Raw genomic sequence first — 19,963 nt, forward strand, 5'->3', positions numbered from 1 at the left:
TATTAAGTGCAAATTTATTTTGAAAATGAAACTTAAAGTCTATTCGAGACTATATCCGTATTTTCCGAATGTGACATACCTTGTTTGCACGTTGCTCCCCACCATCCAGCTTCACAACCGAGTTGGCACTGTCCATTAATCGTTGAACAGCTGTTGTTGCCACGAAAACACATGCCACATGTTTCATTACATCCGTGGCCGTATGCTCCTTTATCGCATTCTAAAAGAAACAAATTATTTCACTTTATTTGAGGATAAACACCATTCTTATTTTTTTAAAGAACGCTATATAAGTATTTTTCCTTCCCATCCCTGTAGAGTATTTTCTTGCGGATTTTTTTAAAATTTTATTTATCGTTGACTTTGTTACCAATATCGTCACAAAGATAATGCATACAGACATATAATTGTATGATGTACAGATTTGCTTTGAATATGACAACTCACAGAATGTTTGAGATTACAGCTGTATTTTCCTAAGAACGTGACATACCCGGTTTACAAGTTCTGCTCAGTCATCCACCTTCACAAGTGACCTCGCATTCTTTATCAATCGTTGAACAGCTACCCTTGCCGCTAAAACACATGCCACATGGTTTATTAAAAATGTTATGATCTAAAAATGATGTCACATATTTGTTTCCATTTAGGATAATGTACAGGAGTATACGGCTATGGAATCCGACTGTTTATATGTCCTATTTAGTACGCTTTATGCTCGTATATCGCATCCTTAGAGGAAACAATATATTTCACAGCATTTTAGGATAAACACACTTTTAAGATTTCCCTTGATACAAAGGCTCCAGGAACAGTGTATCTTCCCATCCATGTGGAGTATTTTCTTGCGGACAAAAGCAAATGTTTAAATTCCAGAAACTCATTGTCTTTGTTAACAATATATAAATATTCCATACACATTGTTCGAAATTACGATTCCATTTTCCAGAGGGACGTGACATACCCTGTTTACACGTTCCTCCCTGCCATCCAGCTTCACAACCAAGATTGCACTGTCCGTCAATCCCAGAGCAGCTGTTGTTGCCGCTAAAACACATGCCACATGTTTCATTACATCCGTAGCCGTATGCTCCTGTCTTGCAACCTAACAAAATACGTTAGAAAACTTTAGGATAGTCACAGTGAATGAAAGGCTATATGGCCATTATACCTTTTGGTAACAGTTTCGTATTTTCTCGCGGAACAAAATTTAAATTGTGAAAATCCAGACACTTTGTTGAACGTAACTTTACAGAGATAATATATTCACTAGATTATATTACCTGTATTATTTCGAAAAGCAAACCTGCTTCACACTGTGTAAGGAAAGCAATCTTTTACTAAGCGTCTTAGCTCATTTTAACGATTGGGATTGTTCCTTCTGTAGAGGAAAACTGAAGTTGTTCCTCCCGTAGAGGTAAATTTTGGTCCCACATAAAGCCATTTGAATTTTTCTAAGATTTATATCTTCTACTTTCTCATCCCAAAAACTGTAGACATCAGTATGCAGTTTTCCCGCATATCAAGAACATATGGTGAATATTGAAAACAATCAGCGTTATTATCACTATATAACATGCCTTATAATTTTCATTTAAATGAATCTTTTAGGAGACAAAACTATTACAATTAGAAATCCTTTCCAAAATAATAAACAAAATTTAGGAAAATAAGAGTCACTGAACATATTCCAATCATTCTAAAGCCTTTAATTATCTAATACAAGTTTTGAAACGTAACACGGTAACCAGCTAACGTTATACACAACTAAGATATTAGCTCATGTATCCTGAAATCTACCGATGAGAGATTACATTTATGCTTACTTATATAAGAATTCCCATACATATATAGCGTGACGTTTTACGATATTTAACGAACGAATTTCACATAAACGTGACACCAATAAAAAGGCGACCATGTTATAGGAGAATTAATTATGGGAACAAGATCAAACTAGTAAAAACTAAAGATTGTTTCAAAGTATAGCTGCATCTGCAGATCGGAATGCTTGTTCACACAGCTTCACAGTCATATTTGTATATTTCGTTTGATGTTGAACAACTGTTATGGATGGTCAAAGACATGCCACATATTTTGTTGCATCAATAGCCGTATGTTCCTTTATCACATTATAACAGAACGATTTTTCACATTAGATAGTTGTCACAAAATTCTTTAATCTAACCACATTTTGAACAATGATCTAATAAAGCTTATAATAACAATTCGAATAGATAAGAAAATAAAATCAGTTCTTTTGGAAAAGAATGCATCTGTCATAAATGGTTTGGAGCATAGTGTAAGCTGTGTATCTATCCGTATCGTGCTTTACGATTACCATCGAATTGCAATGTTTTTAATAGGCAAATAATTAGAGCATTTATATTAATTTCAGGTGTAATCATTGTCAATGATACAGGTAGGGGTTTTCTTTATTTCGTAACTTCTGGCAACCATGATCAATTCTCATCTTCGTGCATGCATTAGATTGTTTTAATTTGCCTCACCAAATAAACGATATACTTCCTGTAGTTTATTTTAAATATAATCAAGTTAGACAATGGCACCTTATATATGAAATTAAATGATTTATTAAGCAATGAAATGGTCTTTTCAATGCTTCATTCCCATTGAGCTTTATGGATCAATGAAATCGTTGTTGTTACCATACCACAGTATATAATTCCTAAAATGTCGTATCATTCAATGTTTTGTGTCAAAGATGACGTGCATTACTTACAATAATTCCATTTATTCGCGTCTTCTTCCCACGATTCTATTAAGAACATTCACTTTAAACTGACCTACTTTTAAATAGTGCTTCGGGTACATTTTCTTCTAAGAAGAACCCAGGCTGAATTCCTTTAAACATTTTCATCTAAGAACCATCAAGGCAGAACTCCTTTAAGCACCTTTCAGCTTGTAATTAAAACATAAAAAACTGTGCACTAATCAGTTTGTGCAAAAATCTATTTTACAATAAAGGCGTAAAAATGTTTGATAATTTTATTTTTCAGCAAAACTATCTTGCAAGTAGGTTCTTCATGTTATTTTCTTTTGCAACGCTAGAATGCTGGAACCACCGGTAATTAGAAATAACTTAGGAAAGCTTTAGTTAAATAAGACATACCCTCTTTACACGTTATACCACTCCATCCTCTCTCACATCCCTGTCTACAATGTCCGGTTGTACTATTACAACTATCGTTGCCGTTAAGACAGTGCCCACAAGTTCCATTGCATCCATCGCCAAATGTTCCTTTCTGACACTCTAAGAAAAAGAGATGTTCTATCACAAGTATATCAAGGGTTACATATATCGACTAATGTGTATCAATACGTGACTAAATGGTAATAATAAGCTGCCTGTCCAATGAAATGACAACATTCAAGCGATATACCTCTCCGGAAACAGGCTTTTAAATTGCAGTTATAGCATCATAATCAAGAAAAGGATGTTGTATCTAGTTACCGTTCAAGGACCATATACATCTATATTCAGACGTGTATTTGATTCTGTGTGTATATATATATATATATATATATATATATATATATATATATATATATATATATATATATATATATATATATATATATATATATATATATATATATATATATATATATATATATATATATATATATATATATATATCTGTGTGTGTGTGTGCGTCTGTGTCTGTGTGAATATCATCACACTTCAACTTGCACGAAGTAAATACAAAATATAATCCGAGTCGAAAAATGTTTGCGTTGAGAACGATATAGTTTCCATGTTCGCAGCTTTCGACGCAATATTTAGTTTTATATTAAGATGTTGATGCCATTGATGTTTTGTAACTTTTTGTATCACCATGAAAGGTATCATTAAAATAATTGTATGAGACATAAAAGAACATATCAGATGGAGACTAAACGAAAGATCAGTATGCAGATTATATACTGGTATTTAGAAAACTGTACTTGAATCAAAATATATGATAAATCAACAAAAATCTGCTCCCATTCCCCCGCACTAATCAGTACTACCCTATATAACATTAACATCAAAACAGCGAATATTATAATTTGAAAAAAGAAATGCATTTCTATTATTGTCTCAATATGGAATGCTGGCTGCGTACGTTTATTTATCTTTTCATTAGCTATAGGATTATTCACTTTGCCAAAGACGACTATACTATATGTATGTACTGTCTCCTTCCTGTCACTCCGAACTGTGTACATAATTCAATGCAACATTACTATGTGTATGTTTTCGCAGTTGATTTTGCTTTTCTTGTAAGGTTGTCCCGAATGAACCCGATAAATCTCTCGCGCGATGTGTGTCTCTCACTAACAGGCGCACATATGTAATTTCACTTGAAACTTATGATAAGAAATTGATATCATTGACCAATTTTGCTCTAACCTCTTCAGAAGAGATTGCAAGCATGCATTATTTCCATTAAACGCTAAATTCAAATTCTTACTCTGTGAATTTACAGATATGTATTGTCACTTTGAAATTTAAATCCTTCATCGACCCCATACGTCAATGTCTTATCATCATAACGAGAAGAAATACCAGAAGACATGTGCAGAAATACCAATTGTATGTTTCAGAAAGTACACGAAATCGCATTTTACAAGTGCAGAATATATGATTCTGTAATTGTCAAACAATTTCTTTATAAATTCTGAGCAACATGCAAGAAAGCTTACTAGATCTAATTATGCCGCTCGTGAATAAAATATCCAAGTTCTGACAAGGAAATTTGTAACAAATATTTTTAACTAGGATAGTCGATATTTATCAAGAATGTGAAGTACACGGACTTTTCACTCTAAAGCGAATTTGAAAATTTTAACATATTTCCAAGCTGAGATACTATGACACGTTCCATTAATTTACTTTCGAGGATGAGGTATTTATCAAGGTCCTTTCTAAATCAAATCAACAATAATAGTTTGCATCATTGGTTTTTAACACGTCCTTTAAAACAGATGTACATTACGATTATTTTGATAACTCGATGTATTAATGCTCTCCGTCTTAAGCCACGTCAGAAAGAACAAAAGCGGTTCGGTCAAAAAAGTACTATTTCTCCCTCATAAACAAAACATAAGGGCATTCAATAATGAAGTCAAGAGTGATGTTTGCACAACTTTTGTGTTCGGAACATTTTTGGCCCGACTTGTTTGCGAATTGATTGAAGTTTTCCACTTCAATGACTCACATCTACATCAAGTGAAAATATTTGTAAATAGGGTCTTGAAAAACAAATAACTCATCAATTCGTTCCCTGGAATCCATTTGTTATCAGAGTTTATGACCGTACTGAGATTTGACTCGAGATGAGTTCTTTATTTAAATTACTCAAATATTACTAAGAGCTCATTGACTTTGTATATCGCATTATATTTGAATTATTGAAAACTCGTTCGGAGTCATTATATATTGCATTAGTATGGTGCATCAGAACAATCAAGACTATTGCAAATCATTGAACTATTATTTCATGTTGGACTTTTGATAAGTCACTTATGATTATTTTTGGATTGCAGAGAAATAAATAACTTGTTTATTTTACCTAAATTGTTGGTTTTGCTTATTTATGTTACTTAATTTATGACCTAGAGTCGTAGCAATAAGTTACGGGCATCAATGTTTGGCAAACATTATACACCGAACTGTACCTTCAATGTGTATGATTACTAAGCTTTGTGATTTTACCTTTGAACTAAAGACGAAGTTTCGATAAAATGTAGCCTCTATATACCCCGCACGTATCTTATGTGATGCTGGACCCAGAAGATACAGAAAGTGATAATTGTTTTCTAGCTGATCTAATACCTAATTTCTAGCTTGTAACTAGTCTTACTTCTTTAAATTTAATTTTGCATCTATCATGTCACGTTACTGATTCAAGGCAACCTGATTTTTCTGTTTATTATCTCAGTAAATGAAATGCCTAAATGCTGCAAGAAAAAAATACAATCCTCTTTTGTGGAGGAATGCAAAATAGCAAATTAAATCACATCTACGTTGAATAAATTACAGTTTCATTGAAATGGAATATTCGAACAATGACGAGCGGAATACAAAGCAATAGTTGCATTGTCATTCCATTATCAATAAAGATAGAATATGGTACATATCTATGCTAATACACTTACCACCATCGACCACGACCTCACAAATGGTAAGAATCTTCTCGTTTTGTCGTATCACTGATATAAACCGGGCTAAAGAATCATTAACTCTAAATGTGTGTGGATTGTTGTCTGGCTGTTCTTCTACTAACGGTTGTTTAGCAGACCATGGCGTCGTAGCATTGCCGAGGAATACCTTAAGACCAGAAAGCTGATCCACTAAAGTAGAAATAGTCCTTTTAGAATAATTATTCAGATGTTTTTATCAACGTATATGGTTACTTTAACACATATAAGCATAAGCAAAGTTATGTTATATACAAATGTTTCGTTTCATGACAGTTTTTCACTGCTTATACATATATCTGATATAGGTATCTGAGACGATGGAATCTTGCATGAGACAAGTAACATGCATACCCATGTCTGCACAAAGAGTGTACATATATTGCTTCACTGTTTGTTATCTTCATTTTTTATTATTTAAATGTATTTATTGATACATACACATTGACAAAGATATATTGCAGTTATGTTATTACCTATTCAAAAGGACAAATGAGGGTACGTGAAACTACGACATGAATGTCGCTACCTTTCATACGCTCGACTTAGTTTTAGGGCTTAGTATTATGTTTGCTAAAGCTTTGTTAAAATAATCATTTAAAGGATAGAAGATGCACCTGCATTCTAATAACGAAGGAAACTTACTGCCATCACTTCTTCCATAAACCATTATGGTCTTTACAATAATCAGGAAGCCAATATCAACCTCCCATGTATGGACGCCAAAACCATTTTGTGTTGCACTACAGGTCTTGGATACATCAGGATTTGTTCCATCTGTATTACCATCTACAGCCTTATCAGCCGTCCAGTTGAAACCGTTCCAGGTCGTTGTTGACGACTGATAAGCAGATTTATTGACAGCGAAATTGAAACCTACAATAAACAACAGAACTCATTATTCGTACAATTTAAGAAAAAATGCATACATACATATATACATGCATGCATACATACATACATACATACATACATACATACATACATACATACATACATACATACATACATACATACTATTACGACTTGATGGACTTACACTAAGTAATGGAAAAAATGGGAACATAAAAGTTTGTAAAATTTGAAAACAATTTATTTCCCTAGAATGCAACGTAAAAACGTAGAAAAAGGAACCTACTGTATTGATAATTAATCCCACGTAATCATGGAATTTTTAACACAAGTCCTAATATTTAAAGTTCTGAATAAACTTTAGAGATATTCGAAATTAAATATAAAGCTGGACGTATTCATGTACCTGTGGTGACCTGTGTTGTAGTGATGTGCCAACAATATTTTGTTGAATCACAATAATACATTCCACGAATATGTCCTTATTTAAATTTCCCTATGAATCCAAGTCTATTTCCAAGAATGTTATTTTTGATCACTTTGTATTTCCAGAGAATAGTCAATTGAATTACATACTTTGAATAAATAAATTCCGACCCAAATAAAAAACTGGACACAAAAATAATCCCATTGATTTTGCTCAGATCTTGAAGTACGAATATTTTTTTTCCAAGTAACAATACTACATAGTCGTATTCATGACCTCAAGTCACAATTAGCATTTACTACAAATAACTATTACCTAATGAAATTTTCATTCTGGTAAGTTCCAAATATTTACAAGAATAAATCCTTGTTATAATTAGAAGGTCTGATTATTACACATAACGGACTTTTTCTTTTGTAGTATGTTCACAATCACACTGTTCGACTTGATTTTTCTGAGTCAACCTGCCCTGATTTGTATCCTTGTCTTGTTACAGATTATATTTTGGTTTCTTTTTTCCTTCAAATTATTCTACCAGTTGACGCCATTGCTAACCATTTCTTTTTAAGTTAGTATCCTGTCTCCAGTATAAATTTTTTTTAGATTGTATTGGGTCTTTTTCTCATAGATATTAACCGCTCTTTTATCATTGTCAAAATGAGAAAATTGATTTTGAACTTGTGTATATAAACGAAACTACACAATGAACCATTTGGTTTGAATACGATCATTAATGAACCTACGACATACGGTAAGCTTAAAAGACCTGCAATACAGCTAAGTAACATTATATTCAGTTAACCAATTGTTTCATAAATAAATTCCAAGCTTGCATTCTGTCAAACAGAAAAATGTCAGTCGGAACAAAACGTTTCTGAACGTAACTTTCACAAAATACAAAATCTTTTTCTGTTATGTGGATAGCAAACATAAATGGTCACCAGAACATGAACAATTGTTAATGGCTGTCGCTTCTATTTATTGACAACTAAATCTTCATTTCAATTAGGCTGGATCCTTGGTACAAATATACGCATACTGATCAAAAGTTGGTAATATATTCATTATTATGTGAGTGTCATGACGTGGCCAAGTACATTTAGGAAGTGTAGCGCAAGCGACAAGTGTCGACATTTTAAGTTATCATCATGTATAAAAGACACCTCTCTACAGTCAAATAGCTTTATACAAACAGTCGAAAGTAAAGATAAGTTGTCAGCAACCATACAATTATGTGGCAGGGGTGTTATATACATATCCTCAAATCTTGTCTTAATGTACGTGTGTACGTGGGACAAACTATCATCAAAGAACATGACTTTAAAGATTCCGAAATGTTTCACTTGTCATCGACACAGAACCACATTCCTAATAGGTACCTTATTCTTTCATCAATATTATGTAAAAAATACTAATTAATTCTTAGGCGATGAAGACTTTTGAACCGCTGCATATGTATGTATATATATATATATATATATATATATATATATAGAGAGAGAGAGAGAGAGAGAGAGAGAGAGAGAGAGAGAGAGAGAGAGAGAGAGAGAGAGAGAGAGAGAGAGAGATAGATAGATAGATAGATAGATAGATAGATAGATAGATATATACATACAATCATACAAAAGAATAGAATATTTACATGGATGAAGAGACGGGGGAGACATTAACTGGTATGGTGGCTGCCTGGGATTATTTCATGACTTCGGTAACTACTTATGCGTTGAGCCAACAAGGACAAAAATGTGACTTACATTCAATTCAATTGATTGTGATTCAGTTCCATCAAGTATGCAATACTTCTGCAAAGTAACAATCATGAATTATGACCGAAATTCTAGATTATTATAATTGTGCATAATTTTGTAGAAATAATTTTTCAGTACATTCTGTGGGATAGAATCACAATAAATTGCTGTCTGCAAGGGATGGGATCTGCTCTGTTGGGGCATCATTGAATTTTAATTACAGTCCATTCGATAACGGTCCTACATATATGTCATTGTATCCTTAAGTTTAGGGAATTAGAGAGTTATGACAAGCCGGAGAACATACTGGGCCATTTCAAATGGGGGTCATTAAATAATATTTTCTATAATAGCTATTAATAAAGGCGGACTAGTGCGGAACATTCTGACTTGGATTGGAGTGTTACATTTTTGGTGGTTTGAGAATGTAATTCTGACGGGCTAAGCTAAACGAAGGGATGTGTTTCCCAGACAAAATTCAATGTCTTTACTCGTAAACCACAATTTAATTTCCTCTTCGTCTTTTCCTAACATGTCGTCGAAGATGACCAGATGGGTTTGACTTGGGTCAGACACGATCACGCCGTCTTCGCCAGGAATGCCATCCACCAACACGATGGAATCGCCTTGACTTTCTAGCAAGAGACTGTACGTGGATTACCACTCTTTGTAACACCACACGATTCGTTGAGGTGGACGATCGTTTAAATGATGTTTATGTTTGATCAAACGTTGCACAAAGTCTGTTGTGCCTGAACCGCTGGGTGTGTCAATTAACATGTTAAAGGAATGGAGAAGATACAAGGCCTCCCATCTAGCACGATCTTAGTTTTCATCGATGACTTTAAAAGTGGAGAAAGAGGGAGCAGGGACAGCAGACATAGCCATAGTGCATGGAATATCACTTTTGACACGAAGGCAGACAAGACAAGAGTTTTTATACTTTTTTCAGGACACGTTTAGATTTTTTAAAAATGTAAAAACACGAAAGACCAAAATACTTAAAAGCCAAATGGTCTAATACATCATTAAAATACACATCTAAGCGATGAAAGTGGAACATAAACAAGTCTCTGTAAAACATTTGTTTTGACGAAGGTGTTGCGTCCTAGTGACAGTGTATAATGTTCTTATAGGGTCTCTACACTTGGTACAGTCATACAGGTATCCTTCCGGATTGTTTTTTTGGTAACGTCCATGTCGATGAATGTCCTGTCCTGAAGGGAATGGTTTTCATCGGTGACGGGTTCTTGGATAGCGTAAAATATTTTGGTAATCCTTCCATTGGAATTCCATGTAGTATTGCCACCTTTTAAGTAGTAGAATGAATAGCCACTAAAGCCTCGTCCAGTTCAACACTGTTTGACCGATGGAACGTTTCTAAATGAATCATTCCTCTTATACCATTCAGGAACCAGTGATATCAACATTGGTAACGTAACGGATGCAACTTTTGTTTGCGTTGAACTTGTGTTTTGAACAATCTCGGTAAATGTATTCTCTCAAATCCACAGGCAAACCACGAATATTATCTTGTAAAGCATCAATCCAGAGGTTACTGAGGTCGTTCCACTAAAGGTAGTAATGACGCTAAGGAGACCATCGAGCATGTTCCAGGTAAGCCGAATCTTTGCTCCCACTCGTGAAGTCACACATCACAACTGAAACACTTGACTTCATCCCCTTCGCCCAAGTAGATACATGCGCATCTGGCTAATTCTTCGGGGATATGTCGTCCCAGATATTTAGGCCATCTTCCACGGAAGGTTTGGAATTGACTTTTAAAATCGCAGTATTCAGGTAAACGCACAGGGAACGAATTTTAGTCTTTGACAGGCTCATATCGATGAGGGTACGATGAAATCTTCAGCAGTTTGCTGAAGGCTGGACGACATCCGTAGGGTGGCAGTAGCGTGGTTTCACGTGCATAATGTAATCCACCATGAAAAGCAAAAAAAAAAAATGAAAAGGTGCACGATATCGAGTGGCATCGCCTTCGCTTCCATCGGGTTTGACATGCACAGCATCACTTTCCATGGTAGGTGTGGTAGTAGTAGTCATAGCAAAATTCCCAGGATGTGGTACTGAATCACTGAGGTCACGGCGTACGGCATCCCTGCAATCTCAAGGCACAGTATCGCACTCGAGTTTTCTCTCGCTTGATACTTGCTTTTTAAAAGTGTTCATCTTTCTCGCTGGGCAATGGTAGTTACATTGAATTATAGGTCTTGGATATTTTCCGTTTTATACTAGCCATAATGAAGTCTCGAGCTTGTTAATCATTCCCTTTTTATGTCTAGTTTTGGAAGTGTTCCTTTCTTCTTCCTTTAGAATGGTACTACCTTCTGTACGGTACTCTCATAAATGTACAGCAGTGGAAAGGCCATATAAAGTGCAGAGACCATCGAGTATGTTCAAGAATACCTGAATTTTTATAGATAAGTCGATCAATTCGCAACTTCAGACCACAAATAAAACACTGACCTTCGTATCCCAATCCAGTCGCAGGTCCAAAGTAGACAAATCCTGTTCTAGCTAAAGCATTCGAAGTAGGTAATCCTTCTCTATCGGTAGGCCATTTTTTTAACGTTTCTAACCGACTGGCACAAGTACAATAGTCAGGTAAGAAGACTGGAAAATGATATGGTTTGAACTTGAAGTTCTCAGTGGATCTCTCACTCGATTCTTGCTGTGTCGACGTCATCCTCCTTCTTGGTGGCTATAATCTTGGAACCAATGTTTTATATCAGTGTGTCCGTACGGCAACATAAAGTGACTGGGAAGTCTCACTCGCTTCCTGTACACGATTTCATACACTTTTCCCAAACGTCGACTGACGATTTGTTGTGTGGAAAAAACGTACAATCGTGTGAGGTTGGTAGGTGGTCACTTTAAAATCTTGATCCTGTCCACGTTGCAAGGCTTCTTTCAATACCCCGAAGTTCACCACTTGACTGGTGCGATAACTTAGAGTGAATAATTTGACTCTACACTCGGTCAGCACTTCTCCTTGGGGGTCCCGGTATTCGTAGCAATATTTTTTAAGTCCGCCACTAGCAAAACTTAGCATCTAATCGTTGGAGTGCTCGTCCGTCCAGGCTCCTAAACTCTCTCCATCGATGACAGGGTGACGGTGACCCTGACGATCGACGTAGATGCAACTGTCTGTGTGAAAATACAGCAAACGATCTCCTACAAAGATGGTGTAATGATTCGTACAATTTTAAGCGAGCATGGGCTGTCACGTAAGCCGCAATAATAACATTTTCAAATTCGTCAGCCTCTACAAAGTTCAGTTCTGCTTCGTAATTGACTATGATCAAGTCCTCACGAAGGATGTCCACGTGTTTCATGTATTTGATTTTGTCGTGAATCATCTGGATGTAGCGAAAACGATCGGACAAATACCATGTCCTGGGTAAACACGGACGTTGTGATATTTTACCCCACATGCAAATCAACATCACTTTAGCAAATGACCGCCTTCTTTCGTTTTTCTCAGTGTGGTCTAAAGTGATACCTCCCTGTATCCAGCGTTCCTCTTTGAATTGATCTTGGTCATCGGGAGTGTAACACGAGGAAGGATAGCCACTGGCTTCTTGTTTCAGTTTTAAAAAATCAACCATATAGTCCGTGAAAATGACTTTCTGACTTTGGTCACCCATGTGGTATTTTACTGGTAAATTTCGTACACTTCTAACAGTTGGTATCCAAGATCCAGAGCTTTAAAAAATTAAATGCTGACCCACGTTCCCGTCAAAGTGCGTTCCTCCTGGGTGTGATGACAATGTCGGTCATGTTTGCACGTTTCAGCACAATTACGACACAAGGGAAACATCAGCTTTCCTTGGCAATGAAAAAACGGGATGATACAAGTCTTTTTGAGGCAAGACTTTACATTTAATCAAGCCTTCGTATTATCGAATGCTGTCCAGGGTGATGTGTTTTGCCAGCAATATCGGGTGCCCTGCAGAAAAGTGATAATATTTGCACATGTAAGGATACAGCGAACACACATCCAAGTATTTGATTTATTCTCCTTTCTCCTAGTCGGCAAGATACAGCAGACATGTGACATTCGTTCGTTTTCCGCACAAATTGTTCCGCGGGTTCAGTGGGTCGACCAAGTTGTAACTTTCCACGATGCGTTTAAACTCCGGATCGTATTTCAAATGATGATCATACTCGTGTTCCCACATTTCCGCCACTTGGTATCCTTGCTGTTTTAACTTTCAACGTTGCTGACAAGTGTACTGGTACAAGTTGAACATGGTAAGTTGCAAAAACTGATTTTTAGTGTCGCGTTGTAGGTAGCAGATGGGACTACCGTAAAATAAGCAACCGTTAAACTCGTAAACGATCTTGGTATTTTCAAACCACCCACCGAATAAGTTCCGATGGTCTTTTCACCTCCTCCGTTTCTGGCATAATGGGCCCATTTGCCTTCCTTCTCGCACAAGTAATGTAGTCAGCATAGGGCTTTGATCGAGTATTGCCGTTTGACAAAGTTCTTCGTTTGAGGGCTTATGACAGCCATAGTATTTTCGGGCATGAATCGTTGGCGGTACACTAAGGAACATGCTTTGGCAATGGTGCAAGCTTCTTTCAAATGATCGGTACCTCCGTGCTCCATGAACAGTTCTCAAACTTTTCCACAGCTACGCCGTAAAATGTCCACGTCGGAACCAAAATACTTTAATATTTCTTCCTAAAAATTGAAGGGGTTTCAGGCGTGAGAGTGGTACCGAACGTAGAAATCTTCTCAATGTTCGGCACGCATGTTGTCGGGGTTGTAGTAGTGAGCCTCAGGCGAATGTGGTAGAAAAGCGCCTTGACCATTTCTGTCATTCCAACATTTTAAGGCATTCGGCTCAAAGGCATGGCCAAGTAACTCATCGAATCGTTAAACTGCACTTGTCCCACTTGCATGGAAAAGATTTTGACTCCGTTCAAAATGACTTTAGGAAGTTCAATCTTTGTTCCGTATAGTATCTGAGAAGGAACTGCCCATTGTACCCCATGAAAGTGTGAGCAATCACCGTGGCATGGCAATGGCAATCTCCGTAATGTTCGTTGTCCTCTTGGCTCCATGTATCGTTGATCGGGTCTAAAATCCATTGGCGAACTCAGCCAGCGTGTTAGGTCCCCGAACGATTTTTTCACGTGCTCCAGGAATCTTGATGCAATCAGAACAATAACTTAATATCGGTTCCTGGGTGCACGTATCGCACGCTTTGTGACCGAAATTGAAATTGGGAATGTGAATACCATCCTCTCTGGCATGCATTCGAAATCGAAAAAATGAAATTGCATTTCTTCTGTTCATCTTCCTCTTGATATTTCAAACGTTATTCTTGAATGTAGCATTCGTGCCCCAAGTCCACGATTTACCGAGAAAATGTGATATCGTTTCTTTCCTGAACATACGTGAAACTCAAGTAGGGCAAAATATAAGCAGGTGACAAGCACTATTCTGCTGTGGATCTTGCGTTTTAAAATGTTGTTGGTAACATGTAGGACTGACAAATGTGAATGTATTTTCCGTCTATGACATCTTAGCCACGAAATAAACAGAGGTCCGCCCACTTCTTAAGAGTCTACTTTTCAAGATGCAGCGTGGAGTTAAGACGTCTTTCAAAGTATGCATTTCAGGAATGCCATAAGCGGTGCCTTTGGATATTCCAGCTAACTGTAAGAGCAGATCTGCTTCTCTTCGTTGTTTGGCTCGGTCAGATCGTTGAATAGTTTTCCAGGCTCTTTTCCATTTTACCGTGTCGTTTTTGTCGGCATACGTTCATCCCTGCACAATAGCCCTAGCTAAACAAATCTGATCTTGAAAGTTAATACTTTGAACGATGATATGTCTGATGCTGCGATGGTCGTCTGCCAATAACGCCTTTCTGCGTCAAGTCCCTTTGGAAAGAGAAACGTTGGTCATAAACAGTGTCGCCTTTCCATTGGTGATGTGAAACTTGTCCAAGAAATGATGAAATCATTTCATCTTCAGTGCAAAGAGTCAAATGACTACATTTGAAACACCATGGGTCTCTTTATATTCATGTCAGACCAGTGTCTGTGTATAAGGTCATTATCTTCCCTCCAAGTATTCGCCTTACTTCAAGCCTACCAGAACGTTGGAAGAGCCAACAAAAATCGAACTTTTGATCAGAGCTTTGCGAGGTGTCATATGAAGGTTTTCTTCAGACAAGCCGACGGACAACTCTCTATCTCTCTCTCTCTCTCTCCTTTTGAGATAAAAGTCAAGGTAATTGCTATATCTGTCAGAAGAAAGGGCATTGGTCTTAAGAATGTCCAGACCGTCAACGAAGCAAGACAGGTGTCAAAAGAGACAACAGTTAAGATACTTGTTATCATCGTCAAGAGAAGAACATTCGTCTACAGACTGCCCTAAGAAACAACAGGAGGAACAGAGGGGTTCAGAACAGGAAGAAAACGTAGAATCCCGCCAGGTCCAGGAAGAGAAGGACGGGAAGGACAGAAGACGAGAAAAGAGTGAGGAAGAAGAACAACTTGTGAAAGTGAAGAAATTCAAAACAGGAGGGAGTCAACAAAGACACAGAAGTAGTCTATGAACCTTTTAAAATGTTGTGTTATGAATTGGATTGTAAATATGTACCAGAATAGACCAGAAAGAAAAGCGTAAGTGTCTCTTGGTTTTGGTTTTCTAGAATAAGTACCCTCATTTATGCACTCACACACGTACATCATGAGGTAAAAAGGCGATTTTGAGTTTGGCAAGTGAAATACTATCTCTTTTCTAACGAAGTAGGTGGCCCAGAAAATAACAGTTGGGTGATTGTCATTGTTTTTTTAAATTAGGAACAAGAAGTAATGAGCTTTAACTGGCTTAACCACGGCCATGGTCTACTTCTGAACCTTCACCTGTCGATGAATTCGTAGAAACCTCTAGAGTGGGTATGTCAGGTTTCTCAGGAAGGTCTTTTTCTCTTGGGTCGTATTAATAAAGTCTGATACATTTGTTTCGGACTCCTTAACTCTGCCAAAATGCCTAAGAGTACCATCACCATTTGACTTATACTGTCCTGGTCTCCTAACCCTTGTTTCTTATCTGCTTCTTCTTCTTCCTGTCGTTTGCTTCCTGCATCTTCTTCTCGCTGTTGCTGTTGAAGGATGAAAGCTTATTCTGCTTAGTTCTGCTGTTGAAAACGTTTTCCAATTCTTCTTTCCGTCTCTGTTTAAAATCCTCGACGTGTCGTAAACAAGGAGAAGGTCGCTAAGGTGCTGGAACCGGAAAATGTTCTTGCAAGGAAGAGGGAAAATCCACTGAATCCCAATTAACATCTACCTCTTCTGGAAGTAAACCCTTGTTGGCTTTGGTAGTCACTGCTATGTTACCACTCCTCGTCACCACGGCTGGTGCACCACAATTCATCCTCTTCTTAGCTTCGGTCATGTTTCAAAACAGTGTCGCATTGATTCGCTGCACAGACGCTAGGGCAACTCTATAGGGAATCTGACGTCACAGGTAGCTATCTTGGGATTGGAAGACAGACTCTGCAATGTGACTGAATTTTGTAACGCGCTTTGGAATTGGTGAACAACTTAAGCCGTTTCGATCCGCTCTTCCACTATAAATAACGTCAATTCACTTCATTGCATTCACCTGTTCTCATGACAAGATGTGGACTAACGTTGAATCATCTACCCTCATATCTTCGATGCTGTTCCGCGCGGACTTACCCATGTATAACAAATCACCATTTACTATCACCCAGATGACTTATATTGTCCTTTGGAAAAGAATGATCTATGTGGAGAGACATGGCTGTCTGAAGTGAGTCCTCGTCCACGGTCCAGAGATCAGACGATGTTTAAGAGAACACCTATGCAATGCCCGCTATGTTAACGGAATATTGTTAACAAAAAACCCAAAGGCCCTTTTCAGCGCCACTCCATTTCCTCGAAAAGATATATATTCTCTCTTACCTAAAACGTTTTTAGTCGATTTGATATTAATGGTGTGATATATTTATGTTCATAAATCTATGTATGTGTCCTATGTCTACTTACCGCTAGTCCCGCCCCGCCAAGCGTTATTATTCGTATAGTTTATGAACTAGCTGAATTTACATGCCACCCGATAGCCACTTAACTAGCTGAACCTACCCGCTACCCACTACCCGCTTTTCTCCGCTGTCACTGTTTCCTGTTTGGCCCGATTTGGTACAACATTGTTGCCAATGTCCAATACCGTGACGTTACTCACCTGTTTTATTGATATTGTCCCTATACAAACCCATCCTTTTGTCTTGTCGCTACAGTGGCCCAGGGGGTCATGTAATGCTTATTCCCATTGTCGCTATAAATTTTGTCGCTACAGTGGCCAACGGGTCTTGTAATGCTAATTTCTATTGTCGCCATAAATGTTGTCGCTATAGTTTCCATGGGGAGTTTTGTATGGACATTCCCATTATCATTATAGTGGCCCCTATAACTGCTACAGAGTTGTTTTCAAGTGTTTGATCTCTGCCCCAGAATTTTAAATTCTTGACCCCTAAACTCACATTCATGTATCCGGTTTTAATAGTGGAGGAAGAGTTCAGGGATAATACACATGTACAGGCGAACAATGGATAGTTAGACTGCATAACAGTTTTGCCTTTTGAAGGCAGGGAAATTATATTGTAATTTCTTTGAGTGCATACTGAAGTCTATTAACCTATTGAATAGTATCCTGAGTTGGTTTGATAATTACGATTAAAATACGAATGTTTCCATATTATAAATATGTAGAGGGAGAGTTATAGTCTAACACAGTGGCCACATTACGTGTTACAATTAGGCAGGTCATTTAAACTATTAACCCTGTACACCCATAAATGTTGTGTGGATGTTTTCCTATAGCATTAAATTCTTTGTTTACAACCGATGTATGCCCACATCATCTTATCATATGAATAATTGCATTGAAATAAATGAATAGGCTTTAATGCGACCACGTTTGTACCATTGACCGACTCGATTTTATCCAGAGAAGAATGTACATTACAATGGTGGAGTTCACTTACCGATAATTCATCAAATCTAGGACAAAGGACTGTAAGTATAGATGGCACAGAACACTGAAAGTCAAGTGTGATATCAGAGTGCATTCTTCTCACAATATTTTGCCACTGAAATATTTCTGAAACCCTTCTTTACCTTGGTCAATACAAGTTTAACCTTCACGATTATAAAGTGGTCGTACTGGCTCACGGGCTTAACCCCAATCTAAATACATAGAATAGATCGGGTCACATACGTGGCATCCATAGAGATACATCATCTTTGGTCTAGTCTTTACATCCCATTTATTATTTCCACTGTGAGAAACATAAACATGAATCAATTTACATTACAAAAGAATGTGATGGAGAAACCAACCACTATTACTATTACTACTAATACTCCTATTACAACTACTACTACTACCACTAAAACTACTATCTGATCGTAGCCTATCGTGTGCTGAAAAATGGCGTTAAACCCCACAACAACAATAACAACTATCTGAACGTATCTGTAGCATATAATATCTCTAGCTCTGTCCACTATAGATATCCCCCCTATTGTTATTTGACTCAGTGAGCAGAATTCTAAGGGAATATGCAGATTGTTACTGGACTAAGTTTAAATCGTAAAGTTTTTTGCTTGCGTGGCAGAGTCCAGTTTCGTAAATTGGCCCCTGGCAAATTTCTTAACTTAAGGCTATGGTGTGACTTTTTCAGCTATTATTGCTTACTATTTAAATTTATGGATACATTTGTGAACTGGGTGTTTCGAACTTGCTTTGCTCTTTAAATTGATGTCAGTCATGTACACCTTCCATAGTTACTCTGCACGGCTTGTGTTTGCACTGTGAGTATCACATGGTGTCAAAAATGGCTTTCAAACATGAAAAATGCAGGTATAAATTTGGGGTTGGGGTGCTTGAACTTCTGCTATGAACTGCTATTGACTTTTCTGATCAAGTGGATAATATTCTGATGCTTTGTTTTAATACAGGTATCCAATAATATGGAAAATTTTGACCTCACTTGTGTATTTGATTTTTTATGATTTTTTTTACTAGGTCGCTGATTGCGGCATTACATTTGTACATAAAATATTGTTTCCTGCCCCCATTGGCCTACTTTGGGGCCGTTTTGTAGCCCGTTGCTGTTGCACTGACTTGAATATAATGTTTATTATTCAAACTGTACAAAGTAGCATATGCTGGCCGAACAGTTGGTACGGCTAACTACGAATGCTTGTAAGATTGGGTGCCTTTTAAATGTGTTATGTTCGTACAGAGTGTACAAACATGCATTGTCATGAAGGTTACATTGATGGGCTGAGTAATGTTAGCGGTTTTGTGGAGATAATATGTGGTATCTTCTTCAATAAAATCGGAATTGTTATACAGCGGCGGAGAAAGTGATCGATGAATGCAGATATTTGTTATGTGGCGTTACTCTTACAAGAAATAATAGCCTTTAGGGAACTGTATAACCTTTAGGGAGCGGGTAGAAACGGCCAGGTTTATGCTCAACTGGAAACCGGCAAGCGAGTGTCATCACCTCCTTATAGGATGCCGTCGTTAATGTATAAATTTGAAATGTTGACAGATCTTGGTACCGTTTTTTTGTACACATACAGCTCCAGGATATGGTAAATTGTGCAAACCTGATGTTGAGCATAATTTTGTATGTACGCCACCGCAGGTAAG

At 37.2% G+C, this 19,963-nt stretch overlaps 1 protein-coding gene across 3 annotated transcripts in view; it reads right to left on the reverse strand.

Annotated features, from left to right (window-relative positions):
- Window positions 1-19,963, reverse strand: part of LOC149796572 (tyrosine-protein phosphatase Lar-like) — a 94,279-nt gene that overhangs the window by 29,998 nt on the left and 44,318 nt on the right. For all 3 annotated transcript variants that reach the window (XM_089961272.1, XM_089961273.1, XM_089961271.1), the window contains exons 2-6: window positions 6,853-7,083; window positions 6,166-6,360; window positions 3,134-3,274; window positions 965-1,105; window positions 80-220 (exon numbers count right to left, since the gene is read on the reverse strand). In XM_089961272.1, coding sequence (XP_089817398.1) covers window positions 80-220; window positions 965-1,105; window positions 3,134-3,274; window positions 6,166-6,360; window positions 6,853-7,083 — 849 coding nt within the window. The remainder of the gene's footprint in view (window positions 1-79; window positions 221-964; window positions 1,106-3,133; window positions 3,275-6,165; window positions 6,361-6,852; window positions 7,084-19,963) is intronic.

The sequence above is a fragment of the Sinohyriopsis cumingii genome, chromosome 6, assembly GCF_028554795.1.
Source record: "Sinohyriopsis cumingii isolate HCF-2022 chromosome 6, ASM2855479v2, whole genome shotgun sequence".
In the NCBI taxonomy this organism is placed as follows: Eukaryota; Metazoa; Mollusca; class Bivalvia; order Unionida; family Unionidae; genus Sinohyriopsis; species Sinohyriopsis cumingii.